Raw genomic sequence first — 27,237 nt, 5'->3', positions numbered from 1 at the left:
CACCCCTGAGTGGGAGTGTATCTATATCAGTACCTACCAACTCGCATATTAGCGTAGTCTGTATACCATAATACATTTATACAAATTGAGTTGGTAGATACTGATATGGATACACTCCTTCTTAGGGGTGTGCTCTTTTTTGGAAGTTCAAATACCGTAACCTTACATGATTACCCTAAGCGGCCTGCAAAATCTTTACTGCATCCCAAACAGTCTTTCCTGTGTCTTTCTGACTCTCATGGGGAGAAAAGGCTGTGTAATACAAATAGACATTTGTTTCACTCCTTCCTTGCAGGTACAGTTTTGCATCACATTCGTCTGCATATCTATCAACTTACTCTGAGAAGTCCTAAATTCTTATCTGTAGGTTCATGGGTTTAAGATAAGCAAATGGAGACCTGTTGTTTGAAAATAGTGATGGGGCAATGAGATACCATGTGGGTGAGAATAGACACTATAAAGTCAAATGGAGTGGGAGGAGAGGAGAAGATAGCAGGATAACAAGGATATACATAGGATGTATGAGAGAATGGAATTGTAATGCAAAGGCAAGAGATATGGTATAAAATGGTGGGAAAGGTGGTGGAGCAGGAATAAAGAAAGGAAGAGAGATGGTGGGGAGAAGATGATGAGGTAGTCAAAAGTCGGTATATTGTGGAGGAAGAAAGAGAAAATAATGGAGAGTAGAGGTAGGGTACGAGGCAGAGAAGACTGAGTCTTCTATATCAGAACTTACCTCAAATTGACTTACCTGACTGTCCTTACTGAGGAAGGTTGAGGGGAGAGTTTCTCCCGTTGACCTCCTTACTTCTCCCTGTCGTTTGACTGCTGACCCTGTTAGGTCGATTTTGCACGTCCTTACCTGATGTGAGAAATTGAATCCCAGAAGATTGACCTTCTTTGTGTCAATCTTCCGGGGAATGTAGATGTGGCCTAAGTCCTAGATTTCATTAGCGCATGCAGATTTAGGTAGTGAGATTATAGTACTTTAGAAAAGAAAACTGCTCAGCTCTGCAAAGCCACACACATTGAATGTTGTAAGGACTTGCTGTGGAGAACTGTTTGGGATAGGCAGAAACATTTGATAGTGGTCCATAGAGAACTAGCTGGATGCTGTCCTCCTTTTTCAGCTGTTCTACAGCTCCCCTAGGGTTCACTTGGGCAGAAAGAATCTGGAGGCCATAGAAGCAGCTGGAAACACGGAGAGTGAGACCATCTCACTGCTTGTACTGCTGCTACATAAGAACTTGGATTTACGGTCCCATGGAGTAGATAAATGAGGAAATGGCAGATGAGCCTATTTACTAGCTAAATGCCTGGGTTTCACTGGGGTCTGTGTGTTGTTTCTGGAAAGAGAAAGAAAATATATGCCTCATGTAGTTTTCTCCTGAAACATAAATCACAACAATTCTAGTTATAAACAGCTGGAAATTGATTTGTTTAGATATCCTCACAGAGCATATCCGTGTCTTAATGCACCTTGGTTACAATCACAGCAAGTAAATTATTTCATCAGTTTCATTTTTAAAAATAAATGTTTACACAGAGTGTACAAAAAGTTTGTTCCATTTCATTTCTGTCTTTTTTTTTTTTTTCCCTCTGCAGCAAATAATTGTTGATCAGCTGGTAATTTTGCAATTTGACATTCCAAACTCATGGTATGGTACACCATTCATTCAGGAAACAGAAACAATATCATGTGACTTATGTAATTGATTAGTCCATCTTGCATTTTGAATTTTATATTTGGCTAAGTAACATGGTTAGATTACATGTGCAGCTAACCAGTACAGCACAAAAAAGCAGCAGAAATGTAGCACTTTAAAGACTAACAAAATGATTTATTTGGTGATGAGCTTTTGTGGGACAGACCCACTTCATCAGATCAATTGCATTTCCAATACAGACTGACAAATCAAATAGGATTGAAGGAAGAGGATGAGAGGTAGGAGGATGTTAATTGTCCTGTCTGAGATAATTAAGAGCATCAGAGGAAGGGAAGTAGTCCTTGTAGTGCGTGAGGTAATTGATGTCTCTGTTCATACCATGTGTTTGATGTGTCAAATTTGAATACGTATGCTAACTCACAAATCTCTTCACTCTAATCTGTTAAATTCTTTGTGTTCCAGGACACACATTCTCAGGTTCTTAATAGAATGGCCCACTCCATTACAGCACAGTACACACTCTATTACAGCACAGGTTGTAACGTTGACAGTTTGCAATCTACTTATATATTCTGATTTATAAGCTGCCTAGGGCAGGAACAGCCTACCATATGGTAGAAGTGGCACGCCAATTCCCACTGAAACCTTTAGGTGCAGCTATTTTTAGTTCAAATAATAGTACATTTCTATTTGAATATCAAGCTACAAACTTATTCTTCATGAGTGTTCATGCTAAGAAGCTTAAATATTTATGGAACAAAAAGATCACAGATGCAGTCAGCATTTTCAATTCGATCTGAATAGTCATTGAACACTTTAATTTATGAACACAATTCTAGTGTTTATGTATCCTTCTGCATATAAATGTCAATCTTTTGATCCATAAAAGCAATTTTTAAAGCCTCAAATTGACTTAGTCTAATTATTCTGATTTTAACTGACTTAATCGATTAAAGATTCTGCTATAAAAAGGCTTTAAAATCCTGATGTGACATGAAAACACCCATCCAACAATTTTATTTCTGAAGCAGGAATAGAGTATTCCTTCCTTCAGCTAGATCATTTGGCTCAACAGCAAAGGTGAAGAATGAATTCTGCCCTAGCGTGTTAGGCATGCAGAAGCATCAATGGCAGAAACAGACCCGAACTGAGAGTCTAGTTTAGTATTAGAATAGTTAAATTCTTGAAGCAGTGTGCATGCTGTTTTGCTTTTAACTGTGCACTGCTGGCTGAAAACCGATAGCTTGAATTGATGTGGCTTTTTTTGAGTGGAATAGGAAATTAAATAGGATATTAAGCTGTGGGCATCAGTGGAATGGAACTGATTTCCATTGACTGACTTTTTTTTTTTTCTCCTAAAAAAGCACTCGAAATCAATGAGAAACAAAACTTTTTTTTTTCCTGGCCATTATGTTTTGTTCTAGCAAAAGGAATCTTGCATTAGTAAGGATGTCTATGGTCAAATACAGTTAAATTCCTAAAATGTTAGAGTGAGGAAATTAAATCAGAGTCAACCCCATAAAAGCCACAAACAATATATAATATTCGGGAAAATAATTCCAAACACATGATCCTCAATAGAGGAGAGAGATCTGGAAAGCAGTAATGCTGGAAAAAGGTCTAAAGTGGTAACAGATGGCTTACTGGGAGGTGACCTTGTGAAATGATAAAAGCAGGAGGAGGTGGTGGAGATAAAGCAGCAGGGCTGCGCTTCTGAGCCTGCACAGGCAGAAATAGGACTGGAGAAGCAGCAGAGTATTTTCTGTGGCATTGGAGAGACAGAAGCTAGGGCATTCTTACCACAGCAACATAACGATGTAGGTGCTAGACAGCTGAATTAAGTGGAGCATTTAGACATATTTATGGTTTGAAGTTGGATATAGCTGCCTTCAAGTATTTGGAAGTCGCAAGTGCCAAAGAAGGAGAAGCTTTTTGGGTGGTCTGAGGGGTAGTAACCAGGACTAGCAGAGCATAGGAAAAGTAAGTCTGTATAACCAGAAGTGTTTCTTAATGACAGGATTGGTTAGATTGTCTTTCCAGCAAAACCAAACTGGGCAGAACTTTTGTGAATGTGGGATTAACTCTGTGCTCCGTGAACAGGGTGGGTGAATGCCAAAACCAGTGGAAGGGAAGAGCACTTTTGCTGCCCAGTGTCAGAACGGAGGCGAGCCCTGGGAGAGGCCAGGCCATAAAAGTGAACTCGGAGCCAGGCTTCTCAAAGTACTCAGAAGGGAGCAATGTGGGCAGGCTGTGGGTGTGCAATCCGAGAGCCAACTCCCTTCCTTCCCTCCCCCCACACGGAAGCACAACATTGGACCACTCGTGTCATGCCCTGTAATTTGAGCTATGATGCCACCACATGGATTTAGTATTAGTCTTTCTGAGCTTCATCCCAGTCATTTGAACTTTGCTTCACTGGCAAGTTTTGGCCCCCAAACTATGGAACAATACTGCATCAGCAGCAGGAAATGGTAGGTTACAGTAAAGGTCTCAAATCTATTTTCTCTCCATTAACTTCCTTAGAAGCTACTCATGGCATTTTAAAGTTTCTCTTTTCTCTTTACTTTTCAATCTGATTTCACTATCCTTGGAGCACCACTGGTTCTTCCTGTGGTCAGGGCATTTGGCCTTCCCCATGCACACAAATTGGAGGAAGCAGGAAAGCAACTTTTTGCTGTTTATGCGTGAATATTTTAATAGCATCTCTGAAAACAAACTAGTTGAGCTTCAGATGTAAGTGGCTTTTAACAACGTATGTGGAATAAATCCTTATTTGGGTTGAACCTCTCTAGCTGAGCACCCTTGGAACCTGAGTGGTGCTTAACAAGAGAAATTGCTGAACGACAAGAGGTCAGTATTGTCTAGCAGCATTACACTGGTTACTGGACTCTTAGAAGACATCTAGGGGTAAATTACAGCTAAATAGTAGCACAGAATGCTGAGAGCCAGGACTGGAGGCTATGAACAAACTTTATGGACCACAGAAAACTTGGCCACACCCATAAGTAGACATCCAGCTAACTAAAGTCATGCTGGACCACAGATGTTGCTGTACCAAAGATTGCTGGAATAGAGAGGTTCAGCCTGTAGTAATCTGTCATGTATCACAGAGTAAACTAAAGCTTCCTTGCAGGAATCCATCGCTAGGAAATCCTCATGGTAGTTCCAGGAGATCCTAAATGACAGACATAAATGAAAGATGTGGAAGACCGTGGCAACACATGAAGTGCTTTCAGGTGGCTGTGCTGGTGATTTATTGTAATGATACCCACCCCATGCTAGGCTTTATCCAACAGAGGAAGACCATTTTCCTGCAGGATTTGTTTGAAAATTCTGATGTATGTTCATTAGGGTGGATCTGTCTTTTGTCAGTTCCATTGCCATCAAGTCCCTGACCCTGACATACATTGAGCATGTACAGTTCCCATTCAGTTTAATAAGAGTTGAAGCTGGTTCTTGTTTCTCATGAGCCAATGGCAAGAAATAAATAAAATTTGTCTTTGTATATTTTTTTTATTAGAGACTGTAACGTAAACTAAAAAAGGGGAAAATGTTTTGATCATATCCCTGCATCAGACAAAATTAGGGATTTTTAAAAATACAGTGAATGCAATTGAAAGAATTTTGTGAAAATAGAAAAATGTAGCATAGGATGCTTTCTTTCAAAGAACCACTCTGCTAAAATATCAAAGCGAAATGCTTCCACTTACAGGTTAAAATAAACAGAGTATATTATCCATCTCTTATAAGAGATCAATAATAAAATCCAATGGACTGTATGTGTCACAGTTCTTGTAACACCTTTCTTTAAAATGAAACAAATGTCTCCAAATCAGAGTGATTTCCCTGCCCACCTATTTTGTTTTCTTGTTCCTTCCTGTGTTACTATTTTTCCCCGCTTTGTTTTTCTATTTTCTGATTGAGTCTTGTTGAGATAATTTCTTTGCATGTTGATCCTGCAGTTCAACTATCATAGAAGATCAGTATACTGAATGCAGTTACACTCCTATTTCACCTTTGATTCTATTACATTTTGGAGCTAGTGTTGGTGTTTTGTTAGATGACAAATACCAGTGACGTGAAATATTATTTTTGTCCTTAGTGTAAGCTCATGATATTTTGCTTGAAGTAGTATTTTTACATATTTTAAAAAAAAAAACCTCCAAGTTGTGAAACTATCCAAGATTGGAAGTTTTTTATTTTCTTTGGCATTGTGTCAAGGAATTCATAGATTGTTAAGGACATTTCTTGTCTTAATATGGTAAGGCCTTCATATTTTGGTGTTATTTACTCTGTATGCTTAGTTGAATTCCATATCTGTAACAGAATGGTAGTTCCCAAGACTATCAGAGTTACATATTTTGCAAAAGTTGAAGTGACAAGTGAATTGCAAATATACAAGCACAGTCTATTTTTCCACTTAAAAACAAATTAAGGGACTTTGTCATGTATCAGTATGAATTGGAATAAATCAAAATGTCCCATTTTCACTGAATTATGGAGCTCCAAAACCACTGTGTACAGATGCATCACATTCCTTCCATGAATTTAGTAGCTTATAGAACACAAAAGAGGGAAGTCAACACACTTTTTCCCCAAATGGATGCATTCACTTGTCTCATGGTTAAGGTTCTAACTGAAATATTCTTTTGTATTTCTGGTTGAACTCTTATCTCTTACGTTTTTAACCCCAGTGTACTACCAAATTTTGACTATGGTTATTTCAGTCTAGCTGTTCAGATTTCCTTCCCTGAGTTTCAGAGTGGGATTCTTAGCTGGTTTAATTTGACAAAATTACACTGACTTCAGTTGACATACCTCCATTGCCAGTTTACACAAGTTCAGGGTGTGTCTGTTTGTCAGCCTTGTCATAAAGTTACTATTATGTAGTGTTACTGTGCGCAGTTGAACAGCTGCTCAGTTCCACTGGAGCAGGTGGCATTTCAGTAGAGGGTGAAAGGAGTCACTGGTAAGTGAAAGTAGTGGGATATATACTCAGTCCTGTAACTAGTGTGGAGCTCACATTGTACTCGGTGGGAGTTTTGTGCGTAATGAGTTTGTAGAGCTGAACCTTCAGCCTCTAAATGTGCAAAGCATTGGAAAGGAAAGTGCTAAGATGATGATGTAACTGCTAATTTATCCTATGGCAAGATGTAAGGTGAATTCTGGGCTTGCATGGTTAGTCTTATGTTGGTTTTCTGACTGTATCCTTTCATGTTTATATTGCTGTTTTTAAAGCAGATTTGCCCAATGGCACACAGTGAGTCAGTGCAGAGCAGGGATTAGAACTGGTGTTTGGTTTTCAGCCATGTGCTTTATTAACTACATTATGCTGCAGGGCAGATGAGTTGGCTCAGCATTTTAATTAATCAACATGATATATCTGTAGTTAATTTGAAATGATTGTATCCAATAGACTATTTTTGTTCCAGCAAGGTGATCTATGATGAGCTGGTGTTTGTGTAAAAAGAAAAATGAATCAATTTGTTAATTAACTGTTTCATGAAGCCCCTGGACACAAGTATTTAAACTTGAATTATTCATTGTTATCTTCATAGTCTAGCCATCATGAGAAATTCTTGTTTGCTGGGCAACTTTTATAGTTTTGTATACTGTATTAACATATTTGATAAGATTCTTCTTGCAGGCTGGAACTAGATACAGTAAAATTCCTTTAATCTGGCAAGTCTGGGACTGGACAGGTGCTGGATTTCCAAAATTTCTGGACTATTGGATGTCACCATAACCCCCATGCCCTAGTTCGAGACCCCAGTCATAGCTCATCACCCCCGCACCCAGCTGCAACTCTCAACTCCTGAGAGTCCCCAGCTTCTTCACCACCGCTGGGCTCCTGAGGCTTCTTTACCACCCTGGCCCCCCTGCAGCCCTAATCCACCCCAGGCTTAACTCACCTGTCCCCCTCTCACGACCCCAAACCATCACCCAAGCCCTCCAACTTACATAAATTTCAAGGTACATGTATTTCAGGGGATGTCTGGCCATCAGAGGCTGGATTAAAGGAATTTTGCTTTACTTTTGTCTGGACTGGGAATGCTGTAAAGATCATGAATTTCTAACTAAGGTCTAACAATTTTAATCACATTTTCCCCTAGCTCTGCTTACTAATTATCACCTTGGTTAAATTTCATGTTTATTTTTAGGAAGTGAAATACTGTGACTGCTATTTTTTAAAGATTATTTTTAAGTCCCTGGGTGCTTATAGATAACAACATACACATAGCTAGCTTGCAAAATCAAATGACTACAATGCATATGTTTACCTGTGCAGACACCTTTAGCCATATCTTTAAAATTCTTTAACATTTGTACAGTGCTGTTGGTGTGCCTGACACTAAACTGAGGCTACATCTACACTGAGATGAATTTGACTTTATTAAAATCAATTTTTTTTTAATGCTGGGTTTTATTAATTCAAATTTGAGCAGCCTTACCTTCCCACAGGTTCCCTACAATTTTGGCTTACTGCCGCTACACACAAGTCACCAAACATTGACTGTTGCAGCAGTGTATTGTGGGAGTCTATCCCTCAGTTCCCTGAGCCCCTTAGCATTCTGGGGTATTGCTCTGTCCTGTTTTTTTTCTTGATAGTCCATTATCTACAAACATATGTCTAACTACCCTGCAAATGTGAATGGCTCATTAAATCAGTTCTGGTTTCTTTGGTCGCCGCAAGCCTTACTTGGCTAACTGTGGTAATTGTAGAGCTAATGCATTGACTTCAATAGCCTTTGGATCAAGCCCATACTGAGCTATTGCTCTGTCACGCGTATTTCTTGATCTTCCATAATCTAGAAATATATTACAATGAATGTCTGCCCTCTCAACTTTTGGTGTTATGATCTAGACAGGACTTGGCCCTGTCATGAGGGCAGGGGGCTGGACTCGATGATCTCTCAAGGTCCCTTCCAGTCCTAGCATTCTATGATATTCTATGAATGGCACTTCCTGTGCCTACCATGGTGCAAGCCCCTGAATATCTTTAGCTACTGGGGGAAACTTCCCCATGGCTGCAACGAGCCCCCAAGTATATTAGCTGCTGGGCAAGACTTCCCCCCAGTGGCAACAGGCCCTCGAAAAATCTTTCCTGCCCTTGGAGACTTCACCACGTTCAATCCAGGACATGGTGCAGCATGGTCAGCACCAAATGGCAGACATGTCCTTTTATTGGTACAGGAGCTACCCCTGTGATGCTGCTGAGCGTGGGAAGGACCCCAACTGCATGGCACCTGTGGGGGAGGATGGTGGGATTTGCGCACAGATGTAAACTGCTGCGAAGTTTCTCAGTCTCTTATGCAAGCACAACCCCCACAACAGCTTTGCTGCCATGGGGTGCGGTGAGGCAGTGGCTGGTGCCACACAGTGCAGAAGAAAATACCAAGTGTAGAAACAGAACACGAACTCCATGCTGGGGCTGTTTTAATGGGTAGATGTGCTCACAGCGCTAATAGCAAAGAAAGAAAGAGAGACATTTCTCAGGCTCTCAAATACAAATATGACCCCACAGCCACAGGCTTCCTGGTCCTGATGTGAAATTCATGGTCTTCCTGCTACCTAATTCTTGCACGCCCAAGAGCAGTGGCCAGAGTGGAGAACTGAGGGGCATTGTGGGTTATATATGAGACACACCTGGAGGCTAATAAATTGGGTTTTAACACTTGGCACTTCCACACTGGCTTTTATTCGAACTTCAGGTTCAGCGATATGGTGATATTGATATTAGTGCTCCCTAAATCAAGCTAATGGTATTTAGAATGAAGACAGTCATGTGGTAATATCGAGCCCAACTGCCTTAAATTTGAATTTCTCTCACTGTAGACGTAGCCTGAGAAATTAAAACTTGGGAGTAACATTGAATTTTAGTGATCTGAAATTCTTGGGCTAATAAGCCACTTAAGTCATTTGGAGAACTTTACCTGGGATCCTTTGCAGTCTTGGATCCTCATCTTGTAATGAGCTCTGTGTGAATGATCCCCTACATCCACATAACCTCATTAAGGATACAAATTACATAAGTGGATACAATTTGAATAATTTTTGAGTAATAATAAATTTTTTAGCTTGGGCCATTAGCTTGAAATGTTTTCTCTTAAAATATGCAACAGTCTTTTCTAGAAACATCCTGTATAGCTTTTCATAATTGTTTCATAATGTGTGCAGAAGGAAGCAATTTTTTTTTTGTTGTAAGCAAATGAAGGGTTAGCCTAACTCTTTCCAGAAGGCACGTTGAATCAAACAGATGATCCACAGCCAATCCATACAGGGTTAGACTGTGATTTGTAGTTTAACCAATATAGGCCCAGGCTTGAAAACTCAGCACAATTAAAAATAATTGGATTAGTCAGTGATTTTCTGGATGTCATTTTGATGCCAAATTAACTCTAGCTACAAAAGTTTTTACACTGGAGCATTTTATAATTCTCACAAATCTCAACAGATAAATCTTATTTTTCATTATTAACTGAAGAAAGTTTTGTCTAATCTGCTTTTTTGGGGTCAGTTTCCTTCATTTATCTATTTTTAAATATCCCCTAGGTCTAAAATTACATTACAGCATACAACTAAAAGTTCATCCTCTAATTGGTTAAATCTGAAGTAGGTTGAAATACAAACATTACACAAATACATGTTCCTATAAAAGAGGAACTAGGCAGAGAAGGAGGTGTGTTGCTACTGGAGCAACAGTATCTCAAACTTTTCTGTAAAGGTCATAAGGCATTTAAGGGAGTGTGGCTGGCAGGGGCACTTCATGGGCAACAGCAAAAAGAAGAGATAGGACTGTGATAATCTTATAATTGAGACACTAACCCTTTGGGGCTGCTTAGCACATTTGATATTACTCATCGTTCATGCTTTTCAGTGTGGACAGTCAAAATTATGAGGACATTCTTTAAGATTACCAGATTAATCTGTATTAATGGCTGTTACTTGGCCCACACATGGTGCTTGTTTAATTATCTGTATTTTTAACTTAGTAACAGTATTTTCCTCAAAACACAATTAGAAAGCAAAGCCTCCTGTGTTGGGTTGCCTGTTACATTGCACACCCAGATGATTTTGTTTAGTCAGCAGACAGTTAATTATTTTCTTACTGTCTTGTAACTGCAGAAGATGAAGTTTCCATGAGGTATCTTATTCTGTGCCATGGGTTTGGCGCTCTGTGTTATTAAAACAATATGCTCCTCTCAGTAGAACTTGTGTTGGTAGGACTGAAATGCAGTTGGATAAAAGGATAGCATGAATCACTTTAACTGTGAAAGTTGTGACTGCTGTTTTCATTGTCGCATATATGGACCTGATCGCTGTAGTAATGGAACTGTTTTTGTTTTCTTGTTACAAATAATTAGTTTTCCCAACTATACTTTATGAAATAAAACCCTAGCTGAAAAATTCCAAGCAAAATATTCTTGACGTATTTGTATATTCTGTTGTCTTATACTAGGGATTTTTTTTCTTGTCCCAAAACTATGAAATAATGATGAAATTATTGATGAAAACCAAATGTCAGAAAATGACTAGTGATTTTTGGGTGCCTCATGTTTTAAGTACTCACTGCAAAAATGCCTTGAAGCAGGCTGCTTTTCAAAGGCTGTGTCTACACTTGCATGGTAATCAAGGTGGTGGGAGGTCACTAATAAAGTGCTGTGATGCATAAGTGGCACTTCATTAAGCAAATCCTCCACCGCGGCAACTTGGAAGAGTCAAACTTCAAAGTGCAAGCATGTCTGTAGCACAGGCACTTTGAAGTGCTCTTGCTACTTCAAAGTGCCTTTACTCCCCAAAACGTTGAGGAATAAAGGCACTTGGAAGTGGCGCAGGCACTTGGACGGCTGCACGGCATGCCAGCACTTCGAAGGGGGCAAGTGTAGACATAGCCAAAAAGTGCTAAGCCCTGAAAATTGGGGTCTTTTAAAATGCTTCAGAATGGGTTTCCTGAATAAAATCTCCAGAACCAATGATCTGTTTAGAAAATTTGCTTCTGTATTTAATCACTGCTTCTGGACAACTAGGAAGTGAATCTTAAAATGGACGAGGAAAGCTATTTTAAATTTATGCCTAGCAAGCAGGTTACTCCTTTCAGGTCTGGGTATGTGAGACTTCTATTTATTTATACTTGGAGTATGGCCATCTGATTTCCCTTTTTCTCATCCTACCAATCAGCAGTATAATTCTTACATCACACTCTTGTAACAAAATCAGTCATTTGAACTAGATTTCAGAAATCTGGGCCTTTTAACCTCTGCATTTTTACATATGGAATTAGCTTCATGTGCTTGAGTTACAGCTCCTGCCTCAGAGGTACGAAAAGGAGATGTCTGTCCTCTTAAGTAGAAAAAAAGGGGGCAGCCCTCTGCTTGCCTGCCCCCCAGACTCCACCTAGGGCTGCCACCTTTTGAGATATAAAAATCCACGACACATGACTGCCTCCTGTGTACTGCCTGTTCCCCGTTCTGGGCACTATCTCCTCATCTCCCTGGAGAAAGCATCAGCCGTCATGGATTCTTGCTCTTGGAGCTTTCCTGGGCCCTGATTTCACCAAGTATTGGCTGGATCCGCCCCACTCCTACCTAGGTCTGACTTCCATAGCTAGTAGTGTACAAGAGTGACTGGGTGCTGCCAGCCCCAACTTCCCTCTGTCCACTTTCTACTCACAAACCAACCCTGCTGGTGGATCCCAAACATTCTGTAGTCAGAGGTCTTCTCTGTGCAGACACTACTACCTCACGGATCATCCTCTGCCCGAGCTACAGCCACTCAAGTTTGGGAGGCATTAGGGGTGCAGCTAACATAACGAGAGTCTTCATGTGCCAGGACAACTTACAGCTATCTTAAAATAAATGGGCTGGGAGATGAACTGCATAGTTTGCAACCCTACAGTAAGTAATCCAATGGGACCGTCAAATGATAGATTAATTAAGTTCACATGTAAGTGTTCACAGGATCAGGGCCAAGCTTACAAAATGTTAAACCTCCTCCAAGAACCTAACAGGTAGTAAAATTATGGTGAGCAATAAAATTAGATAATTACTTACTCCAATGTTTCTTAAACTGTGTTCTGCAGAACACTGGTGTTCATGAACAAGAGCAGGTGTTCTGCAGTGAAGTAGCAACTAGCAGTGATGATCTCAGTCAACGTAATGTTATATTAAATGTTGGTACTGCATAGTTCTGAGGAATTGTCATTAAATTCGCTTAACTCCAAGCAATTTTATCAGGTGTCCCATATTTTGCATAGGGAAATATGGTCACCTTTTGTTGTTTCGGCTGTATATGCTGCTGTTTTGTTGGTTTTTGTTTTTAAGGAAATTTTTCATAACTGTGCCACAAAAAATATTTAGTGTTCCATGGTCTCAAAAAGTTTAAGAACAATGAATTACTCAACCTAGCCCTTTCTTACCCTCAGTTTGCGTAAAAGTATTTTTTATTACCAGTATAACTCAGCTGGTGGATGCTATTGAATAAAGAATAAGGAATTTAAGTGACCATTTCAAAATAAGCTCTAATACAGGGGTCTCTTGATACTGCTTCCTGAGACTTGCAGTAACAACAGTCATGTAGATATGACTCTTGTTGGATGGAGGCAAGAGGTTGTAATAACAATGGTCCTATTATATATTTCCTTTTTTATAAATAAATGTGAGGGTGGCTAAGGGGCCCATCCGTGTTCCCTCCATAGGAGAGCCAACGAATTTACTCTCTCCCCAGATGGTAGTTTGGGAGGAACTCACTCTGATTTCTGTTGAATACGGTGGAAAAGCAACGTGCATGCTTTCACTGCTTTAATGCTCCACAGCCCAACTGCCATATATGTAAGTTGAGATGAAAGAGCCATTGTCTCCACCTACAGGATCGGGTGTATTTCTATTACCACTCCTGGCAATTTGCTGCTGATGGTTTACCATGGATGCTGCTTGGGCCTGGAGTTTGTTCAGTCAAAGCATCTAGTCTGGCAGAACTATTGTTTATTTAGACATTCCTGCCAGGTGTTTGTCGAACTCAGGGCTAAACTGAATAAGCCCCAGGGCCTGGATCCAGCCCATGCAACTGATTAGCAGAAAGGTCATATTTACAGCCAGCAGCTGCTCCATCTCTCAACCTTTTTGGGTCTGCAGCTGAGCTGCTCCTGGGCTTCTCCTGCTAGCTATGCATAGGAAGAGGGGGTAGAGGGGAAAGGGTAGTGCTGAAGTCAGGGTGTTCTCCTGCCCCTGTACCACGTCTCTGGAGGCCAGGGATTGAGGAGAGGAAGAGAGACGGCGGAGTTATTCTAGTCTGAAACATGGATGGTGAGTGATTCACTCGAGAAGAGAGCAGAGCGGGGAGACAACAGAGCAGGACTGATTTCCCTTGAACAGACAAAGAGTGGCTCCTCTCAGAAACGTACCCAGCAGCAGCCGGCACACGTTCTGTCATTGTGAAACATACCCAGTCTGTGCCACTCACACATAGTCACTTGCACGTATATACTGTATCACACACTCAGTCTGTCAAAGTCTATCTCACACACACACAGTTTCTCTTGCATACTTACACACACTGCCTCTCTCTGTAGCCCTAACCCTTCTGCCCAAAGCCCTGCCCCTTTTGGGGGCCCAGAACTGGCCTGTGACCAGTACCAAAATTTGTGGAGTGGCCTCTCGTTGAAAATTTTTACCCTTGTCTAACCTGTTCTTAAAAATCTCCAGTGATCAAGATTCCATGACCTCTCTAGGCAGTTTAATCCAGTGTCCAACTTACACTGTGCTTGGTTGAATTTAATTCCATTGCTTCTTGTCCTATCCCCTGAGGTTAAGAGAAATTTTTCTCCCTCCTCCTTATAACAACTTTTTAAGTACTTCAATTGCTATCATGTTCCCCCGTCATCTCTTTTTCCAGACTGAACAAGCCAGTTCTTTCCATTGTCCCTTATGGGTCATGCTTTGAATCCTTTAGTCATTTTTGCTGCTGTTTAGACTTTTTCCACTTTATCCCCATCTTTACTAAAATGTGGTGCTCAGAACTGGTCATGGATACTCCAGTCGAGACCTAATCGGCACAGAGTAAAGCGGAAGAACTACTTCTTGTGTCTTCCCAGAATGATTGCTTTTTTTGCAAACATGTTGCACTGTTGCCTTGTACTTAATGCGTGGTTCATTATGATCTCCAGATCTCTTTCCATGTATTCCTTCCTAAGTACACTCATCCCTCACTATACGAGCACAATTAGTTCCTAACTTTTTGCTTATAGGTGAAAACTCGTAAGAGGGACAGTAAATTCCTACTAAAATACCTGTAAAAGTCTCTGATTGGTTCCAAGTGCTCAGAGTGGCAGCAGGTGGTGCTGCTTTTGAAAGGTAAGTGAACTTGGGGTTGTGGGGGATTAAAGGCTGGGGGCAGTTTGGGGACATGAGTGGGAGGGAGGGTTAAAACATGGTGGCGGGTTGGGTCTGTGGGGGTAGGGGGTTAGGCTGCTGCAGGTTGGGTCTGTGGGGCCAGTGGGGTTAGGCTGAAGTGGTTTAGGTGCACGGGGGTTGGTGGGGGGTTTAAGTTTCGGTGGTTTGGGTGTACAAGGCCAGCGCTGGGTTCATGTTGCAGCTGTTCGGGTGTGTGGGGCCAATGGGGGGGAAGGGGTTTAAGTTTCAGCAGTTCGGGTGTGTGGGGGCCACCGGGGGGGTTTGTTTTGGTGGGTCAGCTGTGGGGGGGGCAATGAGGGGTATAAGTTGTGGCAGTTTAGGTGCTGGGGGGGGTTAAGTTTTGGCAGTTTGGGTGCGTGGGGCCAGTGGGGGATATAGGTTTCAGCGGTTTAGTGTCTGCAGAGCTGGCAGGGCGGGGTCAGACTACGGGGGGTTGGAGCCGCTGGGAGGGGGTGAGGCTCATATTAGCAGGGGGAGTTCACTCATTGAGTGACTAGGGGAAGTATATGTGTCCCTCGTTTAAGCGAGTACTTGTACTTATTTAAGGAGGGATGAGTGTAGTCATTTCCCATTCTGTATGTGTGCAACTGACTGTTGCTTCCTAAGTAGATACTTTTGTCTGTTAAATTTTCTTGTTTATTTCAGGCCGTTTCTCCAGTTTGTCCAGATAATTTTGAATGTTTATTCTATCTTCCAAAGCACTTGCAACACCTCACAGCTTTGTATTGTCTGCTAACTTTGCATGTAAACTGTCTGACATGAGCTAACTCATGAATGAAGATGCTTAACAGAATCAGACCCAGAACTGATCCCTGCAGGATCTCCTTGCCTTTCTAGTGTGACTGTGAACTATTGATAACTTCCTTCTGGAAATGGTTTTCCAACTAGTTATATATCCAACTTTATAGTAGCTCCATCTTCGTTGTATTTCCCTAGTTTTTTTGTAAGATGGCCAGGCAAGACCATATCAGAAGCCTTACTAAAGTGTAGCTATACCATATTTACCACTTCTCCTGTATCCACAAGTATTGCTATTCTGTCAAAGAAAGCTAGGAGTTAGGCTTGACACAATTTATTTTTTGACAAATTCATGCTGTTACTTATCTTCTAGATGTTTTTGCAAATGGATTCCATAATTATTTGTTCCATTACCTTTCCAGGTGCAGAAGTTAAGCTGATTGGTCTGTAATTGCTTAGGTTGCCTTCATTTCCCTTTTTATAGTTTGATACCAGTGTTCCCTGTAAGCTGTGCACTTGGGCGGCTGCCCAGGAGACAGATCCTGCCCAGCTTATTGGCAGAGCAGCCACAGCTATCAACATATTTCTACTGGCGATGCACATTGACACATACATGGGTGCACATAACACAAATTATTCTGCACATGGATGGAAAAATATAGAATATTTCTTAGTGCTATATTTGTCCTTTTCCAGTCTTCTGGAATCTCTCCCGCCTTCCATGACTTTTTAAGGAGTATCACTCAGATATCTCCTTGGTTAGCTCTGGAGGTATTCTAGGATGCATTTCACCAGGCCCTGGGGACTCAGTGACTAAAAGTATATATGGAGATACGCATTTCATAGAACCAGAGGGGACCTTAGGAGGTCATCGAGTCCACACCCGTGCCCTTGTTACCCATTATATGTCTCTAAAGCCGTGTCTACACGTGCATGCTATTTCGAAGTAGCGGCGCCAACTTCGAAATAGCGCCCGTCATGGCTACACGTGTTGGGAGCTATTTCGAAGTTGAAATCGACGTTAGGCGGCGAGACGTCGAAGTCGCTAACCCCATGAGGGGATGGGAATAGCGCCCTACTTCGACGTTCAACGTCGAAGTAGGGAACGTGTAGACGATCCGCGTCCCGCAACATCGAAATAGTGGGGTCCTCCATGGCGGCCATCAGCTGGCGGGTTGAGAGACGCTGTCTCTCCAGCCCTTGCAGGGCTCTATGGTCACCGTGTGCAGCAGCCCGTAGGCCAGGGCTTCTGGCTGCTGCTGCAGCTGGGGATCCATGCTGCATGCACAGGGTATGCAACCAGTTGTCGGCTCTGTGTATCTTGCGCTGTTTAGTGAAAGTGTGTCTGGGAGGGGCCCTTTAAGGGAGCGACTTGCTGTTGAGTCCGCCCTGTGACTCTGCCTGCAGCTGTGCCTGGCACCTTTATTTCGATGTGTGCTACTTTGGCGTGTAGACGTTCCCTCGCAGCGCCTATTTCAATGTGGTGCTGTGCAACGTCGATGTTGAACATCGACGTTGCCAGCCCTGGAGGACGTGTAGACGTTATTCATCGAAATAGCCTATTTCGATGTCGCCACATCGAAATAGGCTACTTCGATGTAGGGTTCACGTGTAGACGTAGCCTAAATCGGGTGAGCAAGATATGGCCTGCAGGCGGGATGTGACCTGACAAGACTGTGGGTTGGCTCCCTGCCTCAAAGGTTGATTTCCACCCCCCACCCCAATCATCTACCCCAGGTCACCAACCAAACCCTCTACACCCTACTCCCTTCTTTTCCAGGTCACAACTTTTAATCAGACCTGGCATCTGCTCCTTTATCCCTCCCCCAGGCTAGATTCCTCTCCTCCACCCATTCTCCCTCCCAGACCCTGCACTCCACTCCTTGCCCCAGGTCACAGCCCCTTCCTTCAGCAAAACTCCCTCAGCCCCCGGTAGACTGTTGCTCCCCAGTCTTCAGCCCCAGGCTCCCTTTTGCACCCAACCTGTATCCCAGATCCTGAACCTCCTCCATAGAAAAGTGCAGCCCTTGACCGCTTACCAGGAACTTGGAATGGCCTCCCGTCAAAAATGATTGCCCACCCCACCCTAGATAGTTTGATTTCATTTTGTGCCTTGGCCTTTCTAGTTTTGACCCTATGTAATTGTTTATATTAATCTTTTTTGTAATTTGACCAGCTTTGCATTTTTGTAGGACTGTCTTTTGATTTTTAGACCATTGATGATCTGGTTAAGTCAGGGCAGTCTCTGGCTGTTCTTCCCATCTTTGCTATGCAGTGAGAGAGTTTTGCTTTTGTGCCTTTAATAATGCCTTCAAAAACTGTCCACTTAAACTGTTTTCTTGTGAGACTTGTTTCCCATGGGCTCTTACCTAGCAACTGCCTGAGTTTGCTGGTCTGCCTCATGGAAATCCATTCTTTGAGTTGTTCTCCCTCCTTAGAATCATGAATGTTGCCATTTCATGGTTGTTGGAGTGGGTGTTCTTTGACTCGGTGCAAATATCCTACTCTTGATTAGTGAAAGTGATAGCAAGTTTATCAGCCTAGGTTTATGCTAGCCTAGAATTTAGGAAGCGGGTTAGGTAGGTATCTTAGGTCTCTGATTAAAGACCATATTTTTGTTATGTGTTTGTACGTCACCTGTTATAAAGAGGAGTTGGTGCATGACTCAGACTTCTAGATGCTACCATAATATCAATATTAATACAGTGAAACCTTTATTACCAGTATTCCCTCAGGTTATGTCTAGACTTCGGGGGACCGACGGCAAAAGATAAGCAAATTTGTCCACTGTAAAATCTGTAGGATGGAGCAGCATTGTCTGACTTAGTCTTCTCATCAGAGTGCCAGTTTGTAGCTTTATGTACTTCTGATTATGTACCTTAGCACCTACTTTGTGTTTCACTTTGCAGTATTTTTGAGCAATGCTTTTTATTTTATTTTTATCATTTTTACATGGATAGCTCTTTAGCTGATGAATTTCAAGAAGCTGTCAGAAACAAGTCCAAACCTGGAGTGTTCTGCTGTTTGCCGTGGAGGGGAGAGCACCAGTACTTTTTAATTTTGTAGTTGCTTTTGATTTAATGGCTAGACTACATGGGGCAGAATTTTACCTGAATAGCATACCTTTTAGTTTTTAAAGTTGATGGGAGCATTGTTCATACAATCACACCAAATGCCTGGTGATAGCAGAGTACATTTCTTTATTTTCTCTTAAATTAGTTTTGGCCATTTCCGTGGTATTGATTTTTATTTGTAAAGGAATGTCTTGTGATCATTTTGACCATTTTATACACAGGATAAACTTCCAGTGCTGCTGCTTGGTCGATCTGCAGACTTGAGGCCTGGAGAGTTCGTGGTTGCAATTGGAAGTCCATTTTCACTCCAGAACACAGTTACTACTGGGATTGTTAGTACTACCCAGCGTGGAGGAAGGGAATTAGGTCTTCGGAACTCTGATATGGACTACATTCAGACAGATGCAATTATTAATGTAAGTCACTTCTGCAAAGCTGAATAGCCCTTGTTCCAGTGTCTGACTCTTGCTGCAGTTAGAAGTTTGTCAATTGCTTTTGCAAAGAAAAGTGGGTATTCCAGGATTTTGGGTTTTTTTTTTTTTTAAAAAAAAAAAAAAAAAGACTTATCAGTATGAGCTTGGACAACTGCCTTGCTGCAGTATTTTTGTTTTTAAAGTCCCTATAAGGACAGTATCAAATAATCAATCTCTAAATATTTGACCTAACTTGGAATTGTTTATGTTTGTAAGTATTCTCTGGTTCCTAAATGGTATTTACAAGTCTGATATGCTGTCACTAAGAACTTCAAAACTATCTAAGCTTGTGTTTTATCTAGAACTAAGAAAAAACAATAAGTTGACTTGTGCCCTTTATGCTTGGTCTTGTGCTGTTATAGCTCTGGGAGTTAGGTTTGTGGTTAACATCATTATATTAGCTACTAATAGCTTCTGTGTTGCTATTTTTACCCTTAAACTTCATTGCCAAAAGAATGAAAACAGTTATGAAAAAGTTGAACTTTGAAGGGGTATGGTTAGCAGAGAAATATTTTCTGATTCTGAAGGGTTACCATTGTGCAGCTATTATATAGACAGTGGAAAAGAGCTATAATAATATTTTATCAGAGGGGTAGCCGTGTTAGTCTGTATCCTCAAAAACAAGAAATCCTATGCATCTGACGAAGTGGGTCTTTGCCCATGAAAGCTTGTGCTCTAATAAATCTGTTAGTTTATAAGGTGCTACAGGACTTACCATTGTTTTTAGTAATATTTTTAGCATTTCTTCAATGCTTAAATTGTGCTTTTAGCAACTTCATGGAAACAAATTATATTATAATATATATTCATAAATTTATTTTCAGTACGGAAACTCCGGAGGACCTTTAGTAAACCTGGTAAGGGTTTCTTTTTAAAAAAAATTCTGTGTATGCTTTATACTAAACCCGACCATTTTTAAAAGAATTGTTTTACTTTATTTTGTTGTTATATAGAATATAAACAAATAATGAAATAAAACATATGTAAATATGTGCACAAAATGGAAGTCTCCTATAAATAACACAATTCATCACTCCGAAAGAAACATGGAAAGCAATTTTCCAAAGAGAGCAAGTCAGTTCTGATGATAACTGGCTGACTGTGCAAACATGGCAGGGTTCCTAGTAATTACTCATCTGTGTTTACATTGGCCAGCCGCATGATATACTTGGCTTCCATTATTCCAAGTGTTTGCCATTTGCATAGTTTAAAATGAATGTACTGCCCGCTATGTTTGCTCATGTCATGCAAAAGGTAATATAAAAATATAGGTTAAGGTTAAACTAATTGCACTTGTCATAACGTGTGTAAATTCTTGGCAAACTGAAGTTGATTTCCATAGAATCCATATGGATACTCCCTTCATGGTACATTCATTGTAGGGGAGAAAATTGCCACTCTGGACGAGGGCAGGAAGGGGTTAATCATTTGTTCTACAGTCAGATGCTGATCTGACCCAGCCCAACAACTGCTAACTCATGTTTTGTCTGCCAAATTCTACCAGACATTCTAAAGTTGTGGTCTATTTGCCCTCCTTCCAGCATAGCCAGAATTGTGTGCTTGGAGATCCTCCTTGTGGAGAAGCTACTTAATCTGTATTAAAAAGGACAGTGTTGCTTTGATGAATATGCAAGACAGACAGAATATTAGTTACTTCTGATCTAACACATGATACAAATTTAGGAATGATGATGTGACATTTCATTATTTCCATTTGAGGGCCCAGGGCTCTATTCAGCATGTGTATCTTCCCCCTTAAGTGTTGCTGCTGAAATAACCAAATTGAAAATAGTGGGCCTAGTTGTGCAGTAAGGTACCAATTATTGTAAGAGTCTCACCAGAGTCTGAGTTTGACTGTTTGGTTTATATCTGGAGTAGCTATATTGGACTTTAAAGTAGTTACTTTAAATGTATAGCAGTGAAGCTTATATCAGAATGTTGTCCACAAACTTCTTGAAAGATTGCAAAAAAATCTGAGAGTTAAAATTAAAAATATGAAGTCAAACTCCCTTGTTCAATTTTTTAAGCCAAGTTTAGTGGCTAATATAGAAAATTAACTTCAAAATATTTGGCATATTCCTTATTAATATTCTTTGTGATTTCCTGCAGAAAATCTTCGCTTTGCATTGTTTCTTTGTTGTTGTGTTTCATGTTCACTAACATGATCTTCTTATTCTTCCAGGATGGCGAAGTGATTGGAATTAACACTTTAAAAGTTACAGCTGGAATCTCATTTGCAATTCCATCTGATAAAATTAAAAAGTTCTTAACTGAATCCCATGACAGACAAGCTAAAGGTATTGAACTACACTATTTAAAAAAATATGGGCATGTCATCTGGAACGAATATAAAATTCTTTGGTTCTATGTTAAAGAACAGCAGCAGCACTTCTGCTATGAGCAATAAGTCAAGTTTTTCTTTTCTTTTTTTGAATAGGAAAAGCTATAACAAAAAAGAAATATATTGGCATTCGAATGATGTCACTTACTCCTAGGTAAGTAAAGATAAATTCTTTCCTCTGACTATAATTTTACTTGGATGTGGCCATTGCCACAAATTTTTGCTTCTGTCACCTCAAAATGGGTTATTGCAGTGGGTTATTGCAACATGCCTCACAAGGAGTTTACACCTGAAGAGCTACAAATAAATAATGGCCTGTTTTGTTTTTTTTTTGTTACTTCTATGTTTCTCCCTTTATTGCCAGTGGGAGATGCATGTTAGAATTGAGAAATCTGTAAATGGCAAAATAGGTATAGAGTTTGAAAATATTACTGAGTCTTTAGGAATCTGAATTAAATCTGATCTCTGTAGGTATAATGTACCTTAGCAAAGTTTAAATGAGTGAAGGTTTTCAATCCTTGCTGTTTAATTTTTAAATAAATGAACTTCTGTTAAAATAATTTTAAATTGGTGTCACTTTTTTCAGCAAAGCTAAAGAACTGAAGGAACAGCATAAAGACTTTCCTGATGTTGTTTCTGGGGCCTACATTATTGAAGTAATTCCAGATACGCCAGCTGAAAGGTAAGTGATAGGACTTGTTTAAAGCAGCCACCATATTAATGAAATGTTCTCTTGTGACAAGTTTCAGTGCTAACGGCAATGAAACTAGTGCCATCTGACAGTTGTTTTGCTGTTTACATGAAACCAGTTGGTAATTCCAGCCCCGTTCCTTGGGGACGGCGTCTGTATCACAAAAAGGACTAGCACAATGGAACCCTTGTCACAAATCTCAGCACAAAGTTTAAGCATTGAGTGGACGTGATATCCAATCATCCTTTCACTGCTGGAGATGATCTCACCCAGTCACAACTGGAACAAACATTGGTATGGCAGTTTGGGGAAACTTGTGCTACTGCTGCTTTACTTACGTGTTTCATGATCAGAGGAATTTGCCCATCAGGATTTGTTTGTCTGATACTTTACATGGGCATTAATTCTCATATTTTACTTGGTTCATTTATGCAGAACAGGAAATGAGAGCTCCTATAGGAAAAGAGCAAAGGATATTGTGATGCACAGGTCAGGTAAAAGTAATGTTTGCATGAAGCAGATTCGAACAGATTCATGGCACACATGTTTAATAGTCTGTACTCAAAGGAGGCAAGAGGGCTCACCACCATCTCTGTGCAGCAGAGTAAAAGCTCTTTGGGTGCTTTATCAGTCACGGTTAGGTTTCCAACATTGGTTACTGGTGTCTTTTGTTTTGTAACTAACATTTTTTTTTTTTGAAAGTTAATACTCACTCAAAGCACGGGTACATGCCTGCGACCTGAGACTCCCCCTTAAACTAGTGCAGGAGTAATCTAGTGTATGCTACTGAAGTATGGGTTTGCATTTGTGTACTTGATAGGAGTGTCTGGCACTTGGCTGTATTTCAGAAGAAAAATTGAGCCTGCATCTTGAGACCATGCAAAAAAAGATTTTGTGTGGGAGTTACAGCAGTTAACAAACCAAAGGGAAAGAAGAGTTAGATGCAAGTAATGTAGTATCGTAGTTAGGGTGAGAGGCCATGCTGAGAATGTGAACACTTCAGGAGCTGAGAATCACATGTTGGTCATTCCTGATGTATATTTCCCCTTTCCTATCCCCCAAACAGACATCTTTTATTGATAAAATCTGTACGTCTTTTTCAGTGAGGCCTCGACTTTCACTGATACTTTGTGTGTGATATCCATTCAAACCAGCTTTTGCTGACACAAAATTATATCAGTCTCTAATTGCAACAGGAGCCTTCTCATCTGCACACACGGACCATGATGTGATGGGTCAGGACCCCCTTGGGACTGCTACCTGCTGTGCTGAGTCCCCACTGAGCCTGTTTTCTCTTCCAGACTGAGCTCCCAGTACCCTGTCTTGTTGAGTCAGACACCCTAGCCTGCTGTCTCACAAACACATGGTCCAGGCCACACCCTTAAAGCCACAGACCTTAACTGAAAACGGCACCACAAGATACCTGTCTCCAGCACCCAGATACTCAGCCCCTTTGGGAGCTGAACCCCAGCTAAATCTATCTCTTACGGTATGGAGATCCGTACAATATAAAGAGAGAGATGCACAGACATCTTATGCTCCCCCCGCAGGTAACAGTTCCTTACACTGGGTTTATTAATTAAAAAAAAAATGTGGTGCAGGATTCAAGTGCTCATAAGAGAGTGCACACAGGACAATGTAGGTTACTAAACAAAATAAAACAGAACACACAAGCTGAGCTTGATAATACAGAAAACTAGTTTCTTTAGTATATCTCATTCTCAAAGTTGTTCTAATAAGCTGCTTTCACAGACTGGAAAGCCTTCCATTTCAGCCAGGGCCCGGTCCTTCCCCCGTTTCAGTCTTTGATGCTTCAAGCAGTCATTTTGGTTTGTGTAGCCAGGGAAAATTGGTGACCTAGATTACCTCACTCACCACCCTTAAATAGGTTTTGTATAAAGTGGGAACCCTTTGTGTTTAGTCTGAGTTTTCCCTTTGCTCTTGTGGAAAAATAAAACATCTAGGATGGATCTCCGGATCAGGTGACATAGCCACATGTCTTGGTAGGAGCCACTATAGCCTTTCCTCCCAGGCTTATCCAAAAAACAAGCCTATTCATAGATTATTGTTCTGAGTGTTGGGCCATTAAGTTCCTTGTGTCCTATTGATGTCTCTCACCTAGTACTTGTTACTTCATGATCCATGAATGACACCTGCAAATACAGGAATGACACATTCATACAAATGGGATAATCCTATTCTGTATGTTACGGCTTTTCCAGTGAGGTCTCACATGAAGTATTCTGAGTAAAGCATATTTTCACAAACCATGTAGAATGCCCCATCACACAAGATATTCCAAATTGGCTTTGATTTTCATTGCCAAATTAGAAACACTGTAAATGAACCTGTTTTCAGCAAGTGCTGAGCTGTCTGGCCTCTGAGAATAAACCCAATTTAAGCCCATTCAATAGTCACTGGAAAATCTTAGCCAAGATACATAGCTTGAGAGAAGCAGTTGGGTAAAATTTCTATGTGACTGAAAGAGGCGTATGGTTACTGAGTGGTTGTGTAAAGATTATGCTCAGAGCTTGAATCATGTCTGATCTGGTTACTTGGGTTAGTATTTCCATGACTTGGAGCCAGAGTTTTGTGCATGACTGGACAAGCCAATATAGTGTGTACAATATTTCCCTTCCACACTCCTGTTCCACAGTCCCAGCTGCAGTCTCAGTCAGCTCTTCTGTGTAAAATATGAAAGGTATTCAGAACAGAATGTAGAGGATCTGAAGTAGAAAACACCTCAGTCTGACTTATCCCACCAACTATCTGAACGTACCTGTTGTCTCTTTACACTGTAAGCTCCTCGGGACAGGTTCCATCTTTTATTGTTCTGTGCTTGTATGGTGCCTGAGACAATAGGGTCCTGGTCCTTGGTGTGCCTAATAATGAGTGGAATAAAACTGCACCTTACGGAATGTGTTACAGGTCTACATTAAGTTTCACTTGAGTTTTGGATCATAGAGGGGTGGCATGTGAGGCGTAACTGAGCTAATACAGCTATTTATAGAGAACAGTGTAGGGTACTAAATATATCATTATACTAACTGGTAGAGAGACTAATTACTGAGGTGGCCTGAGACGTGGATGGTAATACCTGCCATCTGGAACTGTGTACTTGCTCCTGGACATACTGTTGCTCGAATGGGATTGCCCTCACTTTGTAGAATTGAATGAAAGCCGTGAAGGTTTCCCTGGGGAAATAAAATTCCCTCGTCTTAATGCTCTGGTACACATCACCCTGTAACTTGTCAGATGTGTTATTGTGTGTATGTTTCTGTGCATCTCAGATTAGCATCAAGTCCTTTGGATGTCAGTCGTGGTGAATTGTGATAATTCAGTTCTCTTTTTTCATAGCAGTATGAGTAGGATAAAATGGCAGTTGCGATCACTTGTCCCTTTTTTTTGTATTTCAGTGGCGGCCTGAAAGAAAATGATGTGATTATAAGCATCAACGGACAGCAGATAATCTCAGCCAGTGACGTCAGTGACATTATTAAAAAGGACAGTACTCTGAACATGGTTGTACGCAGGGGCAATGAAGATATTATGATAACAGTGGTTCCTGAAGAAATTGACCCTTAATCAGAAACATGAGCTGGATTTCATGTTTTCTTCAAGCAACAGTGGACTGCTTATCTTATGTCTGTGCTGGTACAGGATACAGACTTTTTGACCAACAGTCTTATTGTTTAGAGGTATAGTATTGGCCAACAACATCGATGTAATGTCACAGGTATTCCAGATGATGATGGATTTTTTCCCCTTCTTTATTTTATGTATGCAATGTATTCTTTACTGGCTAACACAACTGTTACTGCTTAAACAATCTTTTTCTCCCCCCCGCCCCCCGTGTCACTTTCAATTAAGACTTAAAAGAAAACTCATACACACAATGTGTGTTGTGGTATTCAGGTGTAAGTAGGATAGCTATTCCTTTAATTTGAAAATAGCATTATAATAGGACTGTGGGTTAAAAAACATGGTTGGAAAAACAGCTTGTTTAGAAAAAAATGCCAACAACCCAAAATTATCTTTCCAGAATCCATGCAGAATTTTTACTACTTCAGTCTTTTCCTAGTGTTATTAAAATAATTCTACAGTATCTTTTTCTGGTGTCATTCATTTTGTCTCATAAACTGTTGGATGTTTACTTTTTAAATGTATCAAGTATATACCTGAGTCTGTTTTATTGATGCACTTATTTCCTCTGCCATTGTGTTAAAACACTTCTACTTTTCAACATATTCTTAATTTCCTCCATACTATCCCCAAAGTCTAAGGTTAATATCTAAAGGAAACAAAGCCTACCATTTGCAGTCTGGTTTCTTACCTTAGTCTTGAGTTGTAGGTTATGCCTACACTTGCATTCCTCTTTTGAAGGACAAATACAAAACGAGGCACTGACTTACATATCTTCTGCTTCATTTGCATAATCTTTTTGGGAGAGATTCTTTCTTTCAAAAATAAACCCCATCTTCAAAAGAACCCTTCTTCCCGAAATAAAATAAGAAGGGTTCTTTGAAAGGTGTTTATTTTCGAAAGAGCCCCATCTACACTGCTGTTTTTCATTCGAAAGAATTTCTTCCGAAAAGAGAGAATGTAAATGAAGCACAAGATATGTAAATCAGTGCCTCATTTGCATTTTTGACTTCCCTCATTTGCTTTCCTCTTTCGAAAGAGGAAGGCAAGTGTAGACACAGCGATAGTGTCCCAGCTATTTTAGGAGGGCTGGCTTTTATGTATAATTATTTTTCTCTGAGTGTCTGAAGCACATCTCCTTCAGCACAGGTTCCTAAACTGTGAGTCGTGGACCAATGATGGTCGAGATTTAGCTATGTGGA

The 27,237-nt window shown here is 40.6% G+C and overlaps 1 protein-coding gene across 1 annotated transcript in view; it reads left to right on the top strand.

Moving 5' to 3' along the window:
• HTRA1 (HtrA serine peptidase 1) overlaps positions 1-26,519 on the top strand; it is a 54,901-nt gene extending 28,382 nt beyond the window's left edge. The window contains exons 4-9 of the mRNA XM_074999741.1: positions 19,110-19,304; positions 20,186-20,218; positions 21,544-21,658; positions 21,799-21,856; positions 22,289-22,384; positions 25,810-26,519. Of these exons, the coding sequence (XP_074855842.1) occupies positions 19,110-19,304; positions 20,186-20,218; positions 21,544-21,658; positions 21,799-21,856; positions 22,289-22,384; positions 25,810-25,978 (666 nt within the window). The 3' untranslated portion in view covers positions 25,979-26,519. The remainder of the gene's footprint in view (positions 1-19,109; positions 19,305-20,185; positions 20,219-21,543; positions 21,659-21,798; positions 21,857-22,288; positions 22,385-25,809) is intronic.
• Positions 26,520-27,237: the final 718 nt, after the last annotated feature.

This window comes from Carettochelys insculpta, chromosome 7 (assembly GCF_033958435.1).
Source record: "Carettochelys insculpta isolate YL-2023 chromosome 7, ASM3395843v1, whole genome shotgun sequence".
In the NCBI taxonomy this organism is placed as follows: domain Eukaryota; kingdom Metazoa; phylum Chordata; order Testudines; family Carettochelyidae; genus Carettochelys; species Carettochelys insculpta.
Note: the sequence above shows the minus strand (reverse complement) of the source record. Positions and strands in the feature narration are given on the sequence as shown.